This window comes from Eublepharis macularius, chromosome 4 (genome assembly GCF_028583425.1).
Source record: "Eublepharis macularius isolate TG4126 chromosome 4, MPM_Emac_v1.0, whole genome shotgun sequence".
NCBI classification, from domain to species: domain Eukaryota; kingdom Metazoa; phylum Chordata; class Lepidosauria; order Squamata; family Eublepharidae; genus Eublepharis; species Eublepharis macularius.
This window is the reverse complement of record NC_072793.1, coordinates 69,667,251-69,693,019: the sequence shown is the minus strand read 5'-3', so window position 1 is coordinate 69,693,019 and position 25,769 is coordinate 69,667,251. Positions and strand designations below refer to the sequence as shown.

At 40.5% G+C, this 25,769-nt stretch overlaps 1 protein-coding gene across 3 annotated transcripts in view; it reads left to right on the top strand.

Annotated features, from left to right (window-relative positions):
• The window catches only part of LOC129328211 (organic cation/carnitine transporter 2-like), a 47,106-nt gene that overhangs the window by 8,160 nt on the left and 13,177 nt on the right, over positions 1-25,769 (top strand). For all 3 annotated transcript variants that reach the window (XM_054977105.1, XM_054977106.1, XM_054977107.1), the window contains exons 2-6: positions 17,539-17,642; positions 18,562-18,716; positions 19,556-19,727; positions 22,782-22,908; positions 25,003-25,103. In XM_054977105.1, coding sequence (XP_054833080.1) covers positions 17,539-17,642; positions 18,562-18,716; positions 19,556-19,727; positions 22,782-22,908; positions 25,003-25,103 — 659 coding nt within the window. The remainder of the gene's footprint in view (positions 1-17,538; positions 17,643-18,561; positions 18,717-19,555; positions 19,728-22,781; positions 22,909-25,002; positions 25,104-25,769) is intronic.

Below are 25,769 nucleotides of genomic sequence, written 5' to 3'. Positions count from 1 at the left end.
GCAGCATTATGTATAGAACCACCTTTCCTTAAGATCCACAGAGAAAATGTGGTACTTAGGCTTAACCTAGAATTCCTTCTGAAGGTGGTTTCTAAGTTTCATACATCTCAGGAGATAATACTCAGTGTTTTCAGTTCTGAGGCTCAGAGGACACTTCACTCTTTAGATACATGAAGGGCATTTCTTTTTTACTTGGACTGTACAGCACCCTTTAGCGTGGATGTCCAGTTATTTGTTGGTTACGCAGGCCAAAACAAGGAGGGGGAAAGCTACTTCACAGACTGTTGCCAGATGGGTAGTCCAGACTATAGAATGTTTTACAAACAAGCTAACCTACATTGTCTGTTGGAGGTCCATGCTCATTCTACCAGGTTGCAAGCATCCTCAGCAGCACTCCTTAAGGGAGTACCCTTGCAAGATATATGCAGAGCGGCAGCATGGACTTCAGCAGACACCTTCATCAGGTACTACACCCTGGCATTCTCAACAGGAAAGAGGTGGTAGTGGGCCAACCAGTCTTACAGTCACTGTTCCAGTGAAGAGCCTAACCCTCCTCCTTGGGTAAGTGACTTGCTAATCTCCCATGTGAGACTGCACAGAAGACCAACAATGAAAACAGGGTTGCACTTACCTGTAACTGTTCATTGAGGTCTTCTGTGCAGGCATGCATACCCTCCCTCCTGCCCTGCTAGGTGCTCTTCACTACTTACCTGGAGAGTCTGGCGGCTCAGGAGAAACTGTGGATAGGGGCTTCTCCCAGAGCATGGGCTATTTTTGGCGGGAAACAGCCGCACATGTGCTCTGGGGAAGATAGGCGCCCCCTAGTGGATATAAAGCAGCAAAACTTCATTGATCAGCAGGCCTCCGCATGCACAGTCCCATGTGTGCCTTCGCAGAAGACATCAATGAACAACAGTTACAGGTAAGTGCAACCCTGTTTTTCACATGTTCCAAGGTTGAGCCTTGGCCCTGAAAACAGGTTCTGGTGCATAAGTGACACCTGGTTTAAATTAAGCTCTGAAGAATGAAAATAGCAAAAACCAATAGTGCAAATGAAGAAGAATATTTATTAACCAAGTAAAAATTCCCCATGCATTTTGCTACAAAGCTTCCTTAGGGGAATCTGTGAAACTTTCCTTTTTCTTACAACAAATTGATAAAATACAGTTCTCTGTCTTTTATCATCTTACCCTTTGCCTCAAGGATGAAAGCTCCCATTTACTTCACCCATCCTCAAACAAAATGGCAGATTATAAAAGGGAGGGAATATGGACTTTACCCTAGATTGCTGAGGTAGGCACATTTGACCTAGTACAGATTAAAGTAATCATGATAAGCCTGGCAGCTATAATGTTCTCTCTTCCTCCTTCCCTCTTCTTGGCCCTTAAACAGCAGAAATGGCACCAGAGTTGTTTTTTAAATTCAAGAATAATTAATTTTATTTTAGAGGGTAAAAGTCAGGTAAAACCAGGGGGTGAAAATGCCTGAGATAATTCAACATAGAAATCTCTGAGGTAAAATCAGTACATGCACAGACTTTAGTTCTTACACTCTTCACAGAATCTTAAATTCTTATGTTTAGAGGCTTTTGTTCACGTTTTCCCCAAACTGGTAAACTTTTTTTCATGTTCTCTGTCTCTTTTGTGTTTAAGAAGGCTGATAATTCACTTTCTAATATCCCAGACCCCTTCTCTTCAAACATCAGTGCTTTCTTCAGTTTTTAACTGAATCTTGAAGTCTCCAAATGGCAATTTCCAACCACACCTGACCAGGTATCTTTTCCAGAGCTACCGCCCTCTTTAACTGGGTAGGGAAAGTCTCCTCTCCTTAAAAGATCTATTCTCTTTCTTTGGCCCGAATGGGAGTCTGCACCTACTTCCCAAACTTTCTTGCCAACTTTTCCCCAGTTCTCCTTTCAGTGTTAAACTGCTTTCAGTTAGGACTCCATATCTCGACTGTTCACACTCAAACCCTCTCAGCTAGGGCTGAAAAACAGACCCTCTTTTTTCCAGCTCATGCTACTCAATCAGATTCCATGGAATAGCCTGTCACTCAAAGCTCTTTGGGTCTCTGAGGGATTAACCCTTAATAGTCCTTCAGCTGTTTGTACAGCACTTCTCGGATTTTAAAAATAAAAGTCCATCACAGCAGCTTTCAAGGAACTGGTTGAATTAATATGCTAAAGAGTCTGATGCAGGACAAGTTTTGCAGATCGTTGCCTGCCATTACTTTTCCTTAATGCTCCTCCCCATTCCACAACCAAAGATTTTGTGCATATAAGCACTTTTAAATCTGAGGCAGTTGATAAAATCTGTAGTCTTTAACCTACTTTCACACTTTCAATTTTAAATTTGCCAATTTATGATTTACTAATCTTACGCATGTTCAGCAACCTAAAATGACTTTGTAAAACAGTCCTCAGGCTAGAAGCAGACCACAAAAACAATTTTTAAAGATCAATTCCCTTAATTAAAAGCCTATGTAACATAAAATGTTTTGGCAATGCTCCTGAAGTAGGGTAGGTACCAGGTGAGCCTCAAAGGAAAGGGCCTTTTGTTCTGTCAAAAGCGTTAAACCATGCAAGCCGGAATGAAAGTCAACTCAAGAAAATTGTCCAGCTTGAAAGATGACAGAAATAGAGCCTGGGAAAGGTCAGGTGTAACTTGGGGGCTTTGCTCTGGAACGAGGCTTTTATGTTTGTTTGGGGGTGTTCTTGAAGAGGGTCCAATGAGTGTTCAACTTCACTGCTCCCATTAACTAGACAGTTAGAACAGACAATGAGCTGTGACACTTTTGCAAAGTTTTTTGCTGATAAAATAGCTTGAATACTCTCTGATCTGGATGCCACCTGTAATATAGGTGAGCCATCTGATCTGTTCTTGAATCATTTTGACCCAGTCACATTGATGGATATTGACAGAATTCTAGCATCTCTGAAGGCCTTTACTTGTACTGTGGATCCTTACCCATCCTGTCCATTAAAATTCTGTAAAGGCCGCATAAAGGAGTCCTCGCAGTATATCATAGATCAGTCAGTAATTCAAGCCACCTTCCCTCAGCCTTTCAAAACCATCCTTAGGTAAAAATGATGTAGCCAGTTATTTACCAGACTCTAATCTACTCTTTCTGGGAAATATGGTTGAGAGAGCAATATCCAACCAGCTCCAGGCCTTTTTGGACAACTCTGCTTCTTTGGACCCTTTCCAGTATGGTTTTAGGCCAAGCTATGGGACAGAAATGTCTCCAGTGGCACTAATTGATGACATCTGCCTGAATACAGACAAATGCCTGGTTCATTGTTGCTCCTCCTGGATCTATCTGCAGCCTTCGACACAGCAGACCATGCCATCTTGCTGAGACATTTGGAGACAGACGTAGGTTTCAGGGGATGTACCTTGGACTAGTTTAAATCGTTCCTCATGGGATAAACTTAAGGGGTGCTAATGGAGACCAGCTTTCCTCAGTCTGGGAATTATTTTGTGGGGATCCACAAGGCACAATTTTATCCCCCATAAGGCACAATTTTATCCCCTATTTTATTCAAACTCTATGTAAAGCCTTTAGGAGAACTCATTTGTAGCTGTGGAATTGGATGACATCAAAATGCAAATGACACTCAGCTCTATATCTCATTATCCAAATCCCCTGGCGATAATAGTAGAAGTACCAAGTCACTGCTTGACAGCTGTTGTCAACTGGCTGAAAGCAAAAAAAAAAAAAATGAAATTGACTCAGTGAAGAGCCTAGAGGTTATACTACATCCAGCGCTGCTGCTAGAGAAGCAAGAAAACGCAGCTGCAAAAAAGTCCTCCTCACAACTCAGACTAGCCTGGAAGACAGCCCCCTACCTTGACATGATTAATCTGGCCACCTGGATTCATGGCACAGTAATATTGAGACTAGACTACTGTAACGCTGTCTACTAGGTCTCCTTTCAAAGTTGACTTGGAGACTCCAGCTAGTGTTCTCAGGAGCTAGATGGAGTTTGCATATCATTCCCATTCTTTGTCACTCCATTGGCTTTCCATCAGCTACCAGGCTCACTTCAAAGTCATGACTGTTGCAGTCAAAGCCCTTCATGGTCTTGGCCCTTCATATCTGTGTGACTGCCTCTACCCCTATGTTGTTCCGCCACAGCAGCTTCGCTCACCTGGACTGGGTGTTCTGCAGATACTGTCCAACAGTTGGGCAAAATAAACTGTTGTCTGCACATGTGCTTTCTCTGTGGTAGCCCCAACCTTACGGAATGGCCTGCCTGAGGAGTGAGGAAATATGGATTCAAAACAGTTAGGAAACTCACTAATAACCTTGAGTAATTCATTGTATTCAAGGCTAACCTAGCTCACAGGGTTATTGTAAGAATAAAAAAGAGGTGAAATTACCTTATATTCTGCACTGAACTCCTTGGAGGAAGGAATGGGATAAAAATGTGTTAGAATGAGGTGTAATGTTGCCATAGAAACATTCTCTCTCATTTCCTTCCTAGATGGCCTCAAACAGCCCAAATTGTCATATTTAAGAAACTTTTGTAAGGGCACACATTGTGGGTCACATTTTGCAGTACTTAGTATTTTTTCCCATATGTTGATGTCTGACATATGTGAATGTCCAAAATGCTGAAATTGTCAGCAACCACACTGAATTCTGCTATAGGTATCAGATGAATATTCACAATGGATGTTGACCGTGGCCATTAGACTGTCCAGTCACTGACCTAACTAAATTAATTATTGTAAACCTGTTGTAAAATTAGGGGGCTTTTTAAAAAAAGTATATTAAATTATTATTATCATTACAACAATCAAAAGGTGCCTTCATCTAGGAAAATATTCATTTTAACTCAGATGACATAAATACAACTTCTTTTAATTACTTTCACAGTGAAACTCAAAGAGAACATGTTTTTGTGACTTAGGATACAAAGAGCATTTTCCTAGCTGAAGGCACTTCTCCATTGTTGTAATAACCTATCTTTAAGCTGCAGAATAGCAATGTTTGTTCCTATCAAACCTGTATTTTCCTACGCTGGAAGTCCAGATTTTTAAATCCGAGAAACAGGTCTACTTATTCAAGAGCCCTGTATATCAACTTCTTGATGTGATGTGGTTGTTTCTATAATTTTCCATTCCAAGACAGATGCATGTGGCTTAAACAGTTTAATCCTTTCAACCTTAAACTTGGAAATCCTGTTGCTGCTGTGTAGCTGGAGATTCAAGCCCAATGATGTTAAAACAATGAAATATTCTGAAGATTTATTGTATATTAGAAAGATATCAGCAGATTGTTGTAAATTAGCTCTCATTTTGTTTCAAAGCACATTTATTTTAATGGGCTATAGATTTGATGAAAATTATCAATGTTCTGCTGTCAACAATGGCCGAATCCACACACCTCAAGTTTGCTGCAATTTTCCCGCCATTTATGTGCTTCTCAGAGGGCTGTTCACATACTCTTACCTCAATCCTGCCATTCTTTCGCATCTGTTGCGCTGCACCTCAGATGAGTTTGTCACACTTTCAAATGCTTCTCTTGCGCAGTTCTCACCATGGATGTGAACAAATAGAAGCGGTTCCCAAAGAGACCGCCCCCTCTTAACCAACCCCATTTCCTTGTTTCTTGCCTTTCCGGAACACCGTCCCTCTTTGCAAAGCAATTCTTATGGTTCCAACTCTGTCTGAGGCATGCCCGCACCCCCGTACTGTTTATTATTTTTTTTAAAGGGGAGGCATTCCTAGCGCTATTGCGCAATCCCGTTCATGAAGATCACCAACAAGTGGTTTAGGGCGTTGAAAAATGCCTGTGGAGGCATCAAGGGGGGGGGCGTCATTTTTATTTCAATGAATTATGTTTTACTGCTGAAGGAGAGCCTAGGTAATTTCTGTGGCTGCAAAGGTTGACTCCTTCCAGGTTTTTTTAAAAAAATAAATATTGAAATTATCGATATAGCAAATAATCGCTATCCTATAATCATAGTTGAGCAGTAACAAAGTAGTCTGTGGTGGTTAGCCTTGTGAACACCTCTGTCCTACCAATGTCCCACAATGAAAAACAAAATCGTCTCCCTCGGAGCCATGGTGGTGACCAACATCTGCCTCTAACACCCAACAAAGAGAGTTTGGATCGCTCCCACCTTAAATATCATTTCAGATTTGCCCACCAGAAAAATGGTCCAATGAATATCTAGAAAAATGGCAAAGAACAACATTGACCAATCGCAGGCATCAAAGGGGGTGTGGCCTCACCATAGCAATTGAGTGAAAAATTGCTATAATGGAAATCTGGTATTAAATTTTTTTTTAAAAAGTACCGATGTCGTCATTGGCTATGGCAGATCTAAACCCGCCCCATTTTGCGCGATTCTCCCAGGGATGTGGACGAAGTATAGCGCGACGCTGCCTCAGTAAGAGAAGGGATGTGAACACAGACTGGGATATTGCAGGATAGAATCCAGTGCAATTATTGTGTAGGAAAAGCAGAAGGTCGGGAAGTGTTGATTCGGCCATAGTCTTCTGCTGATTCATATTTATGGAAAGATATTTATTTACCTGGAATTTCACAGCAAGGATTTCAACCCTAATGGTTCTTTGTCAACAGATCCAATGCCCCTTTGATTGAGAAGAAGCTCAGAAGGGAGACAAGTTGGTAAAAGTCTAAAGTGATTTATCTGGTTACTGCTGCTGAACCTCCCTATGCCTGAGATCCAATATTAGCTCTGTAGATATTCCTGTGCTCTCCCACCCCTCCAGTACCCTAAAACCCATCTTATCATGGGATAATGCAACAACAAGGTTTGCGTTGAGCTAGCCCTTTATATCTGCTTGGATGGAAACAGAAGACTATTTACTATATTCTGGAAGTTTGTGTGCAACCACATTAGGAACTGGTAGTCTGTATTATGGATTACTTGGGGAGGTGAATTTTACCATGTTGTAACTATCTGCATTTTCAGTCTGTTGAAACTGAATGTTTCATTTGTAGGCAAATGCCCTGAAATAAGTTGTTTTAAAGTGACCAATGACTTTCTACATTTTCAGTATATCTAATTCTCAACACAGCCCTATCTCTGGCTATTTAAACTGGAGATTTATGCCATGGCCTGACGAGACAGACATTTCTACAAACTGGAGAAAAGCCCCACATGTGCAGAAAAATCTGGAATCTTAAAAAAATCAACAGGGAAGTGAGGTTTTTAAAAAACCCAAATGATAAAAGGAATGAATGTAGTCTTAAGAAACAAGTACCCTCAGTGGCCACTGCTAGACAACCACACACAAAAACCCATCTTTCCAGCCTTGGTTTCTGTCAATAAAAGGGGAGGGGAGGGGGAAGAGCTGCTTTTGCCTTTGAGGGAGGATTCATTGGGGTCAGGCTCAGTAGCAACCACTGGGTGACTTGTTACCACACAACTTCAGTGACTCAGTCAGGCCTGGCTGCTTGCTGCTGTTCAACAACAACCCCTCCCCCCAAAGTCAGTGTGGTATAGTGGTGTTTCACACAAGGTATGGGAGACTCAGGTTCAGCTCCCTACCCTGCCATGGAATCTCTCTGGATGACTTTGGGCTAGGGTTACCAGCTTCCTGGGGGTGGAGGTGGGGATCCCCCAGTCCCAGCCTCTGCCCCCTGCCACCTCTCACCTGGCTGGCAGAGTTGGAAAGGAGTGGGAACAGGCTGGAAACTCTGGAGCCCTCAGGACCTTGCTTCAGGGAATGATGTTATTCCCAGAACAATGCAGAAGCAATGGGTTGTACCAGGGCCTGATCCAGTAAAAATCAGCCCCAAACACTACTGAATCGGCCTCAGTGCAACTCGTTGCTTTCATGTTGTTTCTGGAATGACATCATTCTCAGTGCCACAAAGGAACATTCCAGAGTGCTAAGGTCCTGCTGGTGCACCCCCCCCCAACAACCCCCCCCAACTTCTACTTCAGCCCCAGAGGACACGGCAACCCTACTTTGGCCCATCAGACACTCAACCTAACCTACATCACAAGGTTGTTGTGAGGATAAATGGAGAGAATTGTGTAAGCTGTTTTGGGTCCCCAAAGGTGGGATATAAATGAAGTTAATAAATAATAATTATACCTAATGATGGGGGGCATATGAAAGGTAGTTTGCTGGGTGGGTGTGAAGGAGAGAAGGAAGCAGGGAAATATGATGTTATGGGTGTTGCCAACAGGAGAGAAAAGAGAAAATAGTGTGAGAGGGATATAAGAAAAAATGAAGTTCCCCCTACATGTTGTTACAGTTTCCCCATCATGCAAACTGGTCCCGGATCATCAGGCCCTATACAACTTGGTCAGAGTTTTCCTAGGAAGAGGCTTATATGGGGAGGGAAGGTGGGAAAATTGAAGACGGGGGGGGGGCAGATAAAGATAGGTTGGCTGATGGGTGGAAAAGAGAAGGAAGCAGGAAAGGGGAGAGGTTATGGGAGCTGCCAAGGAAGGGAAATAGGAAATCGGAGAGGGGAGAATGAGATGCCCCTGCAAGTCTTTTCCAGTCTCCAGCTTGTATTTTATTTATAAACTATTATCAACCAGTGCAGGCTCTTCCTGACAACTGGTAACAGTATTTTATGTAACATGTGGCTTAAATGGCTGTCAGGATCTGATAGCCTTTGGCAGCTCAGTGTGGATTCCATGATCAATGCTTCTGTTGGCAGGGTCAGCATGTACAATCTCTGATATTATTTTATTCATTGTTGCAAAAAAGATTAGTAATAAATAAATGTCAAAGAACTGCTGGCAAGTGTCTTTTTTCCTGTTTCTAGTTCTTGCATATTTTTCTCAAGAAATACCATTTACTTTTTCACTGTACAAGAACTTCAGTCTTGTTCAGTGAACTTCAGTAACCTTGTTTAAGGTACTAGAGAATGAAATACCTTTTGCATGAGTTGATTTGCTATATTCAGACTCCTGAGTCAGCTGGAAGCAACTCTGTTAGGCCAGTATACAATTCTAACTGCTGCTGAATTAAGCAAGCATTCTTGTTACACAGTTAGTAAACTTTGTAGTTTAGTAAACTAAAAGAAAAGCTTATTTGCGTAATTTTTCAGCAGTTTCACTGTACAGATAGTGCAGATTAGCTGCTCATTAAACAATTTGTCACCGAGGCATGGCAAAATCAATATAAATGAGTGCTAAGAATGGCACTTGAGTCAGTAAGAAAAGATATTCAGACTTCAATGTATGTCTCTGAAAAAGCAGAACCACCAATATTCATTTATAGCAGAATGACAATTTGTTGCACTCTTCAGCCCGGGACACAACCTGAAGTCCACATGTATCTCATCTCCTCAAAGTGTTAAGAATGGATTTCAAGGTTGGTTCTTTTCTTAGTTTGAGATATATTTAAAATCGTTGTTAGAAAAAGATGCATATTAGTTTAAATATATATTGTGTGCTTGCTCTTACTTGGGATGCTGCAATGCTTGGATTGAAACCAAGAGTAGCAAATCATATGCACAGTGACATTGCAAGCATCACAGACTAGAAAGATGGAATAATACCATCAGTTATCCTGTTCCTTCCTGCTGTTTCTCATGAATGTTATGTAGATCAACAGTATAGTTCCTGTATTGATCGTTCTGATAGTATTGATAGGAGAATTGATAAAAGTTCCTATATTGATAGGAGTATTGATAGTTTAGATATTTAATCAACATGGACAACCCATCCAATCCATTCTCTATGTTTGTGTAAGATCCCTAAAAAAAGATATACATGAATTAATTCATTCATGTGTATAATATAAACTGCCAATTAGTAAAAATACTAATTAATTCTTGTCATTTAATTGTGCACGATATTCCAAGACCTGTGGGTGATCAGCCCACTACTGTGAGGGAGTATGTCATTGAAGAAGGAATCCAGACACTGCAGCACTTCACTAATTTAAGAAAAAAGTAATCAAGAGGGTAATGTTACATCTTAAGCCTCCTATTACTAAGTTACCATTCAGCTCTTACACACAGGTGGCCAGATCTGACCAGTAACTATTTGTTGTTATGAGACCTCTGATGTTGCCCTTTTGGTTTCCTCTTCTGATGCAGGGAATGGACTTGACTTTTATAGCATGTCCTTGAAGCTTCCTTGATGGTTGCCTTTTATAGTAGTTGCCCATTGGGCCCATGACCCCAAACTTTTGCAAGCTCCCTTGAGGCTCAGCAAGACTAAACATTGCCTGGTCAACACATCCTGATATAGGAGCAGGTCCTGGTCAGTTCTTTGTTTCCTTGTTTAAGGTACTATCCAGTTTGAGAACTGTTCCTGAGAAGACTAGTTTGAGAAGACTGTTCCTGGAATCCAGATGCCCTTTCTGAAGGGAAAAAACTACAAGATTGTTCAGTCTGTTGCTCTAAGTTTGAACTGTCCATCAGTCACCCACATGGAAATCCTCTTTTTTGATTTATGTCTGTTGACGTCTGTCTGCCCTCTGGGACATGAGGATTCCTCTGTAAGCTAAACTATAAGCCATCACCCATGCACACTCAGATCAATGCATCTAATCTAATTTGATCATTACTTTGATTGACTAGCTGAGTCTTTGTACTTATAATTTATAAACTGTTTAATTGAGTTGATCCACTTGTCTGTTTATATCTTCTACCATTGACAATATAAATGGCTTGAACCCAGCCTTTGGCCAGTTAGATCTCTGCCCATGATGGCCATAAAATGTTTAAATATTAGTCCCATTTCTATTAGCAGCTGCTTGATAAGGTAGGGTAAAGGGTGGAGCATTAGAGTAGATATCTGCCGTCAAGAGCAATTTAGCAATTTGTTTAGCAATTAACAGTTTAGCAGTGTGAGATAATGACATTGCCATTTGGTTCATATTTCCAAATCACGTGAAGAGTTGCCAACTAATCAACTCATTTTTTTAATCACAGTGACAAGCAGGGCATGGAATTTTTGTGTCCAACAGATATACCCAATCTGAGCAGTATACAGAGTGTGGGGGAGGGTTAACATATCACCTGGCTTATTGTAATTAATATATTTCTTTGATACAAGGAAGAACTGTTTTTTGTTCAACAAGTGTATGAAGTTTAATAAATGGGCATCTTCTATTAAAAGCTCCTATTCAGCCAGGTACCTCTAAGACAAAGTGGTTCATGGGGTGAATATAAATAATTGAATCCACATTTTAATTCTGAATTTCCTTGATGTAAAGAAAAGTTAAATTTTAATCAGCTGAGGTCATTTTGATCTTAGTGATTTTGAAAAAAAATTATTAAAATGAGAAACTTCTGTTTTACTTTTTGTAACACTTACTAACTGAAAATTTTACACTACTTTGTAGATATTAAAACTCTAAAGGACAAAGTGCAGTGACATGAATACCACAATAGCCATTTGGTAAGAATGACTTAAAGGGATTTTCTTACGCCCAAGCATGAGGAGTCCTTGTCTTAAGGTACCTGCAGATTTGATTTCTAGGTTTCTTTTGGGACAAACCATCTCTGCTCGTTATGATTGAATGGATGGAACAATTTTGATTGTTTTATCTCTAACAGAGATGAGAAAGATGTACTTGCTGAAATTTTCACTTTTTAACAACTATTCGTTGTGTTTCTGGTGATTTGAATTTGAGATTCAGTTACCACCAGAAGGGAATTAATTTTTGTTATTTATAGTCTGCCTTTTCACTGAGACTCAAGGCAGCTTACATAGTGTAATCAACACAATAAATAGGATGAGACATCTAATAAGCAGTGCAGTAGGACTAGGATTTTAGAAATCAAATTAAAGCAGAGATGTGAACAAAGCATAAGTATTAAACATGACATGTTAGACAAGCAGTAAATGCTATAACATAAGTGGAAATATAGCCCCCTGGGAACATGATAATGCATCCAGCAACATTGACATTCCATCCACAGACTCATTCCTTTCATTGAAATATCTCCTGAACCATTATGTTACAAAGATCTTATCTCTGTTTTATGTAGTCTCTGGAATGCCAGAAACATGGGAGCAATTTTGACCTCAGGCAGAGCATTCGATAAGGTGGGGGCCACTACAGAGAATGCATGTGTACAAGCAGCTGTTGATCTTGCCTGTTTGCAGTTTGGTACCTGCAGAAGGCCATATAAGTGTAGTTTTATGGTAGAGCAAAGGGGAAGAGGTGGTCCTGTGTGTCCAAGGCCATGAAGGGCTTTATATGTAACGGCCAGTACCATGAATTGAAATCAATAACTGATGGGCGGTCAGTGGAATGATTGCAGATTGAGTATAATATGCATGCTCTGACTAACTCCTGGAATTAAGTGTATCTCATGTCTCATTCAGCTTGGAAAGGACAGGTTTAATCTACTTTTTGACCTTGGGTTTATAGAATCCATGGTTACTAAGTAGGGTTGCCAAATTCAAACTGATCCCACTAGCTGGCCCGTTAATATCAGTTTGATCTGTAGCAATTGCCAAGTGATGTTATTTAGCTTCATGCCATGAAAAGCTTCATCTGTCCATATATGCATACTAAACATATTAAAGGGACAAGACTCTTTTCCTGGCCAGTTGACAACTTTATTACTGAGACTGATGACAGACAATGCATACCTTCTTTCCTCCATTCTTGCAAATGCTGATCACAGTGGAAGCACTATTTGCTTAAATCGTTACTTCTGCTCCTTAGTGACATGATAATGAGAAATGAAAGCAATCATAGATATCCTATTCATTGGCATTTTCAAGAGTGGGATTGAGGAGTCAGAGGCAAATGACTGCCCTCTTAGCCTTGATCAAAGCAAGCAAGAGAATAAAAACTTCCCATGTGGCAAAAAATGGTCCTGTCGCTGAATGTTTACCTGCCTGGTGATTGTCTTTTCCCGTCCTGTCTGTAGCCTATAATTTGCAATGAAAGGACAAACACAGTATAATTTTTTTCAAGACTGATATTGTAAATACTAGGATGATGCAATCCAGGAATGACTTTTTCCTTTGTACTTTTAATAATGTTTAAGGGAGGAAAATTGGGGTAGATGCAGCTGTTTTTACCACTGCATTGTAAGATGCAATTTCCAAAATTCCGGCCTCTGCCAATACCTATTAAAATCACAAAGAGCTCTTGTTATCTGCATCTGCTCATCTTAAGAATTTATTCCTCTGAAGCATTTTAGGTAGATAAAGCAGTACAAGTATGTGTGGGAGATAAAGAGGATAGCAGAAAAGATATGAGAAGTGCACAGCTAAAGCCAGACATTGAATCTATTGTATATAGTGTTGCCATAGTACCAGTGGGACAAGACTGTCTTTTTTAGTCAGGCAACATTCAGCAATTGCTGTCCCCCCCTCATCTGCCAGTATTGTGTTACAAGATGCCACGTTTGTAAAATTGCCTTGCTTAGAAAAAGAAACAGAGGCCTTTATTCAATGGAATACTGAAGTCAATGGGCTTAAACTGGAGTAACTCTATGTAGGATTTCACTGCAAGTCTAATTATGTATGACTCTTTATATTCAAAAGTTGGGAAGGAGTGAACTAAGGAACAAACTGCATGTTACAATGGACATTAATGACTATAACTCCTGAGCCTTTTTAAAATTACTTGCAGGGGCTGCTTTTTTTTATTTTGCACTCTCCATCTGTTTTCCCAACCAAAATCAACTTCCTAAGTGCAAGTTTGCCCTGCAGAAGAAAATAACTACAGTACTGAAGAACAAACAGTAGCCCCCACCAGATACACTGAAGTTACAGTAAATCGTCAGGACACAAGAGATCCAAGTGTGTGTAACATTTAGATTAGAGATTACTTCTCGTATTTATCAGTGCTTCAGGACAGATGGTGACTCTTGTTTAAAGACCTGAAAACTTGAAATTCTTAGAAGGGATTTCAATTTTTATTTGTAAAATTTTATTTACAAAGGTCACAGAGGGATGCAGAATGGGAAGGAAATGGAAGTGGAATGCAGCAAAAAAAGGAAGGAAGTCATAGGTGGAGAAAAAAGGGAGAGATTATCAGGAGAAACTGGACAGCAGGCAAGACCACCCTAATCAGATTTATCCTTCTAGCCCTCTGCCACTGCCCCTGTAGGCTGGCTGTGTCTCCGCCAGTTTGCAGATTATTCAGTGGCTGGGGGCAGGGCTAGGGTTTCCATAGCAGCCATATCACTCCCTCTAGTATGCTTAGAGCTTTAGCTGAAGGAATGTACCCAAGGTCATTCCCCAACCCCTCTCTTCTTGTCCCTCAGATGAAGTATATTATCACTAGGAGCAGGGATTGTGTCTTTTCTGTATTTAATATATTACCTAACATACTATTGAGATTAAATGAATGTGAAGCCGGAGTAGTTGTTTCTGGGGAGGATCTTGGAAAACAATGGTTTCCATTGGTTGGATACACAAAAGACTGGCAGTAGGCCTATTCTGTTACAGTAGTTCTTTAGGCGATTTTCTTGTTCTTTTAGCTCCTCCTGGTGGACTGCTCTGACATCTTTAAGAAAACTGATTAAAACAATTAGAGAGACTCACAAAGATAGGGACGGGATCCCATTTTCCTCTCCCCGGTTGGTCCGTGAGGCTCTCACTGTGATAAGCAGCATCTTGGGGTAGGTAAGGTGCAAGGCACACTTTCTGCTCCAGGCTTCACCGGCCAGGTGGTGATGGGTCTGGGTTTTGATCAACAACCATGCCAGAAGCACTTTCCTCTCCAAATCCCCCTGCCCAGCCAGCTGATGGGTGTAGAAAATGCAGCAGGTGTGCTTTCTTCTCAAAGCCACCTCTGGGCAGGTTGTTGATGATTTTATTTGGTTGGTTTGTTTGTTTGAGTTGCAATGCTTCGTTTGTATCAATTGTCATTTTGAAGAGATTTTAAACTCTGCCCCCTATTTTAAGTTTTTCTGCAAATTGGGGAGTTCTTTTCTTTCTTTTTTGAGGTTTGTGGGACTCTCTCTCCTGTCTGTAGTTAGTTGGTCCCGTTGTGTTGATTTTTTTGATCTGCACTCTGAGGCCACAGTCAAAATTACATATAGGATTGAAGATAATAGGATATATCTAATGGTATTCATGATTCTGGGGAAGTACAGCAGGAAATATTCACATCTCCTGTGTAGCCACTTGACTGGAAGATTTTTTTAAAAATGTCTGCATACATTCTAAACCTTCATTGCATATTTTCTCTTTCTCCCTTCTATGTTTAACCCCAGATCATAAGCATTTTTAAAATGAATATTTTACTGCAATTTTTGTTATGTTGGAAAGCCCAGCTGTTGTACCATTTTTCTAAACTACCTTATATATGGGGTATACATTTCAAACTCAAAATTATGTAGTTATGAGAACTGATGTTTTAAAATGAGCAGTATTTGCATTGCAGCTCCTCTGTAGTTTGTTCTGAACAAGTATCTGGAGGCAGCGATTGAGTGGATGAATATCAAACTGAATCATACCCCTGACAAGACTAAGGCACTGTGGTCACTAATGCTAATCGGGAAATAAGGAATCACCCTATTCTAAGTGGGGCTACACTCCTCATAAAGACTCAGATTCACCACTTAGAAGTGCTTCAGAATCAGATCCATGTCTGCAGACCATCCTTAGATATGCCTTTCTATGTTCGATCAGCTATCTAATTCTGAATCTGGCCTCAGAGAGCTTTTAATTACCAGTTGATGCACCAATTACACCCTTTTCTTCAGTAGTGCAATCTGCCTGTTTTTATCCGTGTTTTGATCACACTTAGGTTAAATTACTGCAAAATGCAGCAACAAAATTGTTATTTAGTGTAGCTCATAGGGAACATTATTTCACCAGCATTAAAAGAACTACACTGGCTGCCAGTTGGCTACTGGGCACAATTCACAGTGCTCATTTTTCTGAGACCCTCCAGTTCTTCTGTGGTCCCTGCATTTAGACATCATGGAGAACTGAAGTTTTATCAAATGAGGAAATTTTGAATCAAGCTGTGCATGTGCAGCAACAAGACCTGATGATGTTCAGTCGCAGTTTTATCATGATGCTTGAATGAAGCCAATGGGTCAGTTCAGATATAATGTGAAACTATGGTTTAATTAACCATAGTTAAATGATTATCAGAATCCATGTCACCACATTAACTATTGTTAATTAGGCTATCTCAAGCTTGGACCTTAGCCAGAATATGGAACTAGTTTATTAACTTCTGTTGGTCTTATGGTATTATATACAAAAGTGGTGGTGGTGGTGGTGGTAGAGAGTGTCCTCAAGTCAGAGTTCAGTTATGATGATCCCTGGTGGGATTTTAGCTCTCTTGGGCTATCCAGGGCCCTTTCCACACTACTTACTTGCTTTCGAAACATTGCAAAATGTTGCACAAAAAATGCGGGTGAAGGCATACAAAAACTGTATGTTATTTTATTCAGGGTTTGTTTCCTGGCTATGTTCCAGCCCACCCAGCCTACAGAGTCACCTGCCAAGAGTTGGTCAAAAACAAAAATGCTCTTGCCCTCAGCCGTCTCGCTCTGGCTCCAAGCCTCTTTCCATCCTCAGTTCCCAGCCTGCCTGGTGACAAACTTGAGTCCTCTTTCCATTCCTGCCCTGTTAGATACACAGGAATGCCACAAGCTCTTTCTGTGTATCCATGAGAATCAGCATGTTATAGAGGTTAGAGTGTCAGACTAGGACCTGGGAGAACTAGGTTCGAATCCCCTCTCTGCCATGGAAGCTTGCTGGGTGACGTTGGGCCAGTTACACATGTTTAACCTATCTCACTGGGTTGTTGGAAGGATAAAATGGAGGAGATAAGAATTATGTAAGCTAGCTTTTGGCATCATTAGGGAGAATGGTAGGATATAAATGAAGTAAGTAAATAGATAAAAATAAATAAATAATAAAAGTGAGAAAGGCAATTATGCCAGTTGTGCCCTCAATATCTTGATAGCCTACATTTTAATAACAAAATGGTTTATACAAACATCCTGTTTACATTTATTTCACAAGCCTCTCCTCTCTGACATTGCCAGTAATCAGTAATGAATGAGTTACTAATGCAGGGAGGCTTTTTGATCAGTTGGTTGCCATGAGGCTGGCAGGGATATGTATCTGTCAAGAGGAAAGAATGACAATGCTGAAGGCAAGACTTGCCAACACAAGCCAGGATTCACTGACCATCTGAAAGCCAATTCCTCATTTCACAAAGGAACCAAAGTTTAAATAAACCATAGTTTTGCATGATATCTAAACTGATCAAAAGTTTGTTGAAAGAAGATGTATACATCATCTTTGAGGCACAAATAGCTGAGATGCATAAGCAATCAGTTATTTGGAGACTTCTGCCTTTATCCAACTCACCATAAGCTGAAAAATTCAACTCTGAAATAGATCCCTCCACATAAGCTAGGCTTCTGTTTTGTGAAGGTATACTGTGAGTGATTGCTTTTGGTACTGTTACGTCAAAACAGTAGATTTTGGTTCTTTCATAACTGTATAGTTTTTTATTTTTTAATTTTCCCCCATGTAAATGCTAATAACACAAAGGATCCATTGTAGTAACTTATTGTTTGGTTATTTTAAAAAATTAATGTTGTGTATAAATTAAAAATACTCTTTTCTTTCTTTTACAGTGGAATCTTGTGTGTGACAACGACTGGAAATCACCTTTAACTACCTCTTTGTTTTTTGTGGGTGTATTGGTTGGATCTTTTATGTCTGGACTACTCTCCGATAAGTAAATTATTTCTCTCTCTTTTTTATACACAGCTTTTAAAACTTAGTTAGAATTGAGTTGATCAACTGTAATGAATTTGTTTGTTTTAGTTATCCTCCAAGAAGCTCAAAGTAGCAAACCTCACCCCACTTCCTACTAACCTTGTGAAATGGGTTAGGTTCACTATCTTAAGGTAATTCAGTGCATTTCATACCTGAATGGGGATTTGAACCTTGGTGACCCCAGTCAGAGTCCACATTTGATGAGAAATTTGGAAGGAAGAGAAGGGAAAATACTTTTACCCTATGTCTGCTTCCCCCTTCCCTTGAGGGCAAATTCCTCATATGCCACAGTAATGAAGGGGGTAAAAGGTAAAGGTGGTCCCCTGTGCAAGCACCGAGTCATTTCTGACCCATGGGGGGACGTCACATCACGACGTTATCTTGGCAGACTTTTTTTTTATTATGGGGTGGTTTGCCATTGCCTTCCCCAGTCATCTACACTTTACCCCCAGGAAACTGGGTACTCATTTTACATACCTCAGAAGGATGGAAGGCTGAGTCAACCTTGAGCCAGCTACCTGAACATGGCTTCCGCCAGGATCGAACTCAGGTTGGGAGCAGAGCTTGGGCTGCAATACTGCAGCTTACCACTCTACGCCACGGGGCTCTTTGTAAGGAAGGAATATGCTAGAAAATAAGAGACCTGAAAGAATTTATAGGTGTTAATTTCTTCCATCATTCAAGTGCTCACCTTCAGTGAGGAGATTTTTCTGCTTTGGATGTTTAATATATTTAAAATGTGGATGGTTCTCAAATGTTTGGCTAAGATTAAAAGATAGTGTGAATGAACTGGCCTTATTCTTTTTGTGTGTGTGCATATACTCTATTTAACTGACCTTTGACATGGTTATTTTTCTTCTCATTTGGTCCCATGGCAGGTTTGGTAGGAAGAATGTGATGTTTGCAACAATGGGAGTCCAGACTGGGTTTGGCTTCATCCAGGTCTTCTCAACAAGCTGGGAAATGTTTTCAGTTCTCTTTCTCATTGTTGGAATGGGACAGATCTCCAATTATGTGGCTGCATTTGTACTTGGTATGGGACCGTCTTCATGTGTAACACACATTCTTGTTATAGTTAAACACACAAATGGTGTCTTTTGATCAAGCCCCAGCAGTCCTGCCGACATTGCTAAGCAAACCTTAGCACCAAGTATTTCTAAACTTTCCTTTGCTTAAATCAAAATCTGCAGTCCATATAAAAGTAAACTTGGTATGTTACATTTCAGTTACAAAACTACATTAAGATTTGGATTTCAGCATGCGGGCTTTATGGACAAAACTGAAATGAACACAGCGTATAAGATGTTCTTAAACTATTCTGAAGTTTCCAGGAACACGTGCATTGCATCTCTCCCACAATACAATTAGGGAATGGCCCACTCTGTTCTGTTTGCTGCAGTCTTTCACACAAGCTACTTAACTATCACGGAATGCAATGGAATTTAAGCAACTTAACTGCATGGAAAATAGAGCCCAAGGTATCCATGTTGATGAGGGAGCTGTACTCTTTTAATTGAAATCTTTGTCAATTAAAATACTGTATGAAGTCTATACTGATGTGTGCTGCTTGTTTTCAAATGTTGTAGACTTGCTACAGTGTGGAAATATTATCAGTCAGATTATTTAGCATTCTGAAATCATATCATGCTGGCAAAGAACTTCAGGGCCCAAGCATGATATCCTCTCTCATTGCTGCAATCCTAAATACTACTTTTGATGCAGGGTCAAACATAAAGCTACAGGCATAGCTCTTACACAACAACCTAGGGTTTTTATGTCTCTTCTTATAGAGGTAGTTTCACGCTATGTACTATGGAAAACAGCTTTTTTAAAAGTTTGAATTTTAACTAACTTATCCCTTGTTTTGAACAGGCACAGAAATTCTTGGCAAATCAATCCGCATTATATATTGCACATTAGGTGTTTGCATATTTTATGCATTTGGCTACATGTTGCTGCCACTGTGTGCTTACTTCATCAGAGATTGGCGGACTCTACTTCTGACTCTTACTTTACCAGGGCTGCTGTATGTTCCACTGTGGTGGTGAGTGTACCTTACAACAAAGGTGTTCACATTCTGACACCGCCCCCCACACCCCTATATATAATACCTGCTAATGCCCTTAAAGTAGGTGAGAAAACTCTGGTTGACCTGCAGTACAATCCTACAATTACTCCAGTCTGAGCTCATTGATTTCAATTGATTTAGACCAGACTAACTCTGCATAGGATTGCACTGTTAATGAGGACTGGAATTATATTTCAGGAACTTGAATGGACATTATTAGATTATTGATAGGGATAACTTTAGTTGCGAACACAAATGCTGCTCCCCTGAAATGGCTAAAATGGGCTGGATTCTCAAGCAATTAAGATTACATAACAATTCTCTTGTGCATATGTGGCTATAAAATGTCAGATTTGCATCAAAGAGCAAGCAAACAACAGATTTCAAAAGAAAAGTACCCCAAGAGATAAACTATCCCATCAAGATAGATTGTCCTGGTGTTCTCATCCATAAGAATTCCCATTTTTATTCCTTGCAGTATTTTGACAGTTTTTAATATGACTTGTTAACTAAGAGTCTAGAGTATTCAGTGGTTATTCGTTGTATGTTTTAAAAGTACACTGTTCTGGTTTGAGCTATAACTTCTGCTATATAATTCTACTTATTTCCATAATCATTGTAATGATAAAAATACTATTGTAGATTTACAGTGTAATCATAAGCAAAGTTATATCCCTCTAAGCCCACTTTTCAGTTTCGTTTTTCATCATCAGTTTCTCCTCACAAGCTACTTGACCCCATTTGCTTCTCTTGGGGGGAAACGCCCCATAAGATGGTGCCAAAGTACTTTTTAAAGGCAATTAAACAAGTGGGGACCTGTGAGATTCGTAGAGGAGATCCCATCCCCCACTCCCTCTCACTCAGCAGGTCAGCCAGTTGCCAGCCAGCCTATCTGACTGAGTCATTATTGCTTGCCTGCCTCCCATGCCCAGCTGCTTCAGGTGGTGGAGAAAGCAGCAGCTCCTCCTCCTCAGACAGTCCGCCTGCAGCACTGCCACCTCAATGGTGAAAGAGGGAGGTGGGCTCTTCTGCTCCTCCTTCTACTGCCTATCTCCAGCACCTCGCCTCAGCAGCTGAGTGGCAGCAATGGCTCCCACTTCTCCTTCCCCTGCTCACCTGCTCACAAACCTGCATGTAGCAGGAAAACAGTTGTCTACACTTGTGTAGAAAACTGTTCTTTGTTTTTTGTAAACTCTTTTTAAGTTTTAGAATTTTTTTGCAAACTTGGGTGACCCCCCCCCAGGTTTGCAGAAATACCTCTTTTGTATCTATACGACCCCAATCTGCAGATTTAAGTATCCACAGATGGAGCCATGCTGACTATTAGATATATTGATGTACTTTGTCTTTTGTCAGTCGTTTTTCAGTTTCCAAATCTGGGAGTTAGTTAATTACTTAAAACTTAGAACAAAGAAAAAATTGTGAATTTAGTTTTGGGTTACACAGTTCAAAACAACACATTGTATCAGTAACGGTTAGAGTAGGCCACAGTAGTTTTATTATTTAATAAAACAGTAGTTTTATTATTTAATAAAGTAGTTCTGCTTTATTGGATTCATAGGGCAAATGCATACAGCCAGCAAGCCATAAATAGTATATGCACAAAAAGGGAAGGGGCTTTTGTTTACCATGTAGCTTATGGCACAAAGGTATATATGCACATCTTTGCTTACAATGGTCCCAATCCCCCCACACACTAATTCAAGTTTGCCAGACCATCCCACTGTTTCCTATATAACTACAATTCCTTTTCCATCTCTTCTCTTCTTTCCTTATCTCTGTCAATGGTGGACCTTCTACTCAAACTCTCAAATTCCAAAAGGGTAATTCTGGCCTCTTGCACCTATCATTTAGTATTACATAGTCTGCATCTTGTAATACATACCTTGTCTCCACTCCCCAGTCTCCCTCACTTTGGGGGCTACTTCACAGTGAGGGCATTTTGTGTCCCTGGAGCCTTCCCGCTCACATCATGTTTTGGAACTGCTTCAGGGCTAACCAGTCATACCTTTTACAGATGTATATTTACAGGATCTTGTAAGCGTGTTGACAGTCTTGTGAGAGCTGGTCCCACTGCCATCATTGAACATATACACACCATTTAGAAGCTGAGAGGTGAAGTGTGGCTGCTGTTATCTAATATATAACCTCTGTTTAGGCCTCCAAACTTCCAGATGTGATATTGATTCTGTTAATAGCTATCATAAAAACTCGGGTCTATGTTGTTGCTGTATTTTGCCCTGCACAGGCATGATCTATTTCAGTCTATACTTCAGTGCACTGTTACTGCTGTCTCATGACCCTTTAATTGATGGAACAATAGAAGAGTCTTGTGACCCCTTGAAAACTATTTTGGTATAACGTTTCTTAAGCCAGAGCACACTTTGATGCATGAGGCATTACATTCAGTTGGCAGAGAAAAGAGCTGTTGCAAAGAGAGTTTCTCAGGATGATGTGTGTTATATTACATTGCAGAGTACAGGTAAAAAAATGATCCAGTCAAAAGAATAAATAATCCACTCCTGTGCACATGAGAGTGGACCATTCCCAGCTGTCAATGAATTGGCAAAGTAGGATGAATCTGAATAGTACACATAAACATGTAGGGAAACCTGCTGTTTGTGTGTTGAGTATAAATCTCTCTGCCAGCTCTGTGTAACACTTCCTCCATCTGATGAAATGGCCTCTTGCTCAAGGAAGCTTATACTGTGGTACATTTGTTTAGTCTTTAAGGTGCCGCATGATGTGCTTGTTATTTTGGCTGCAGCAGACCAACATGGCTACCCCCCATTGATGATGCACTCTCTGTTATACTTCATAATTAGTGGAGTAAAATTGTGGTTAACTCCTTTACTTTTTGAATTCCCTGCATGTGTTGTCAGTTAGTGTTGCTGACCCTTGTTTGCCACAACAGACTTTGTTCTAGCATGGCAAGAAGGCAAGGCCAGTCTTACAGTTAAAGTCTTTTGTTGTCAAAATGAGGTGTCTGAGGAAATCGTTGCATGCAAGTTCTGTTGAAACCTGTTGCAGGTTCATTCCAGAATCTCCTCGGTGGCTGCTCGCTCAAGGAAGGATTCAGGAGGCTGAAGCCATCATTCAGAAGGCTGCAAAACAGAATGGAGTTCAAGCCCCAGCTATAATATTTGATCCTATTGAGGTAAATGCGCATATGATTACATCTGCTGATTATTCCCCCCCCCCAAATTGCCTCAGGCTTAGGATTTTATAAAGCTGCCACATGCTTGAAAAGTTGTGCTGCTGTCTCCTCTCTAGGCATGTCTTGGGTTCTTGGCTTAGGAGATGAAATGTAGGATGCAAAAACATAGTTTGAAACATAGCTTGCAAAAGCATTGGCTTTGTACCCAAAGCCTTGGATTTGTGCCCATTTATAATGGTCTGTTTATTAAAAGTATTCAGACAATTCCTTTCCTTGACATTATTTAGTAAAGACAAAAAGTGAACCTTGGAGGCTTGTCTGTGGCTCCGTGATGGAGCCACAGGTCTCAGGTTCAGTTACAGCACTTTCCACTAAAAAAGGATAAAGTAATAGGTGATGTGGAGGATCTCTGCCTGAGACCCTGGAGAGCCAACTCGAGTCTGAAAAGACAATACTGACCTTGATGGGCCAGTGATCTGATTCAATGGAAGGCAGCTTCATGTGACTCCAGGGCTGTAGTGAGATTGCTCGCTCTTATGTTGCATCAAAATGGAAACAAACAATTTAAAATCAAACAAGTTCCAAAGCAACTTTTAAACTGATTTCTGGATAACATCCCTTGTGGGCAGGTGGATGACCTGAACGTTTTATGCCTCAAAGTGAGGTCAGAATAAAAGTTAAGTGAACATGAAGACACAATCAAATAGTTAAAAGAATAATGGCAAGAAAATCACATAAAAACAGGCTATAAATACTGTAAAAGAATAATGTTGCTAATATTCTAAAAGTCTCAAAGCCAAGAATGCCTATTATTAGAGGAAAACATTTATTGATTTAGAAAACTTATATGCTGCCTCTCCAGGAAACCTAAATATACTGGGAATGTCAGAAATCTAGTGAAAATCATTGTGATACAGTTATACATGTGTCGATACCTAAATTGGGGCCTATGTAATTGGACAGAGCTTGAAGCAGAATCAATAGTTATTTGTTTACTTAACGTTATTTATAATCTACCTTTCTCATTAAGACTCAAGGTGGATTGCACAGTGTAGTCAATATGCTGCGGATACTTAAATCTCCAAATTGCAGCCACATTGACAGAGCAATTTTTCTCTGTAGAAAAATCTGAAACTTTCACCAAAAAAGTGGGAGTTAAAAAAAACCAAACAGACCATTACTGCAGTGGGTGTGGGGAGTACAGAAATGGGAGCCTCCTCCTCCCCTGCACACATGAAAGCAGTATTGCTGGAGGCAGGAAGATCTGTAAGGATGACTGGGAGCCTCCACTGCACCAACTTTCTCTCTTCCACTGCCGACATCCAAGCTGGAGGATGGGTGAGAAGGAGATAGGGCCTCCTTGCCCACTTGCTTGCATTCAGTTCCGTTGCCTCCATCTTAGTGGTTAGTAGCTGAGGGGAAAATTTAGACATTGGCTCTGGAGGATCCTCCTCACCCACCTGCCTGCAACCACAATGCCTCAGCCACCCTCCCCAAACTTTCCCATTGGCTGCTAATTGCTGAGACTGAGGCAGCACCGCTGGAGGGAGGTGGGTTGGTGAGAAGGAGTGGTATAGGGCAGAGCAGCAAGGAAGGGGGTGGGAGGGCAGAGCAGCAAGGGAAGTGGGTAAAGCAGCCGGAAGGAGATGGGCAGAATTGCAGGGAAAATGGAAGACAGGCAGACAGCAGTGGGGAGAGGGGTAGGATAGCAAATATTAGATTGAACAAAGAGGTGCAGACAGAGGGAAGGGGGAAGTGGGGTAAGGGGGGAGAAGCTGTGTGGTGTGGATGGGAAAATATGGAAAGAAGAGGAGGCAGTGAGAGAAAGGGGTAGAGAAAAGTGGTGGTGGTGGTGGTGGTGTGTGTGTGTGTGTGTGTGTAATTCCCTGTACTAGGGAAAGAAATGCATTTCTTTCTCATCCAGCATGTTACAGAGATTGCCTGTCATTTGCTCAGCCATGTTGTTGAGGTTTTATTTCAATAAAAATACATTGGTTTACATACACATATTTCAGTAAAAATACATTGGTTTACATACACATATTTCAGTAAAAATACATTGGTTTTCATACACATATGTATCTATCTCTCTAGCTGGAAGATTTGAATTCCCGGGACCAACAGACAAACAGCATTTTGGACCTAGTGAGGACCCGAAATATAAGATCTATCACTATCATGTCTCTGATCCTATGGTGAGCAAATGTTGAACACAGTCCAATTGTTCACCCAAATAGCTAAGACCCAAGAATTTCATTTCTGTAGATGGGAAGTCTCAAATTCATAAAATGTAGTCAATGTTAATTGTGCTACAACTGTACATGGCATTTTACAAAGTAGCATAAGACAATATTCCTGCCCCCAAAGACCTCATAATCTAAATTACAGTCTATTACTTTTGGCTGTTGTTTCCCTGAGAATCCATATTTAAGTTTTAGACTTTCACAGTCTAGAAGTCTAACAAAATCAGTTATATAATGACTGTTTCTGGACTGCACCACTTAAGCCTGCAAGTGGAAAATCGCATGATTGAATTACTTAGATGCAATAGAGCACTTCTGTGGCCATAGAATTTCCAGCACCAGAATACAATATAGCTTCTTGTCCTCATTACAAACTCTGGTTTGTCACTAACCATGGTTACTGTTAACATTGGTAGAGACTGGTATCACACTAGGTTAGCTTGAATTACAAAAGATGGAAATTTGATAGAGGAATGGGGAGGAGAGAGGGGCAGAAGCAGATGCTTAGCATTGTGCGAATTGTTACATCTGCACTGAGAAAGTAGCTCTGCATTCAGATGTCACATCCTCTGCCTTGCATGATCCTTCTTTTTTGTGTCCTCCTGTCATGTCCTGCAC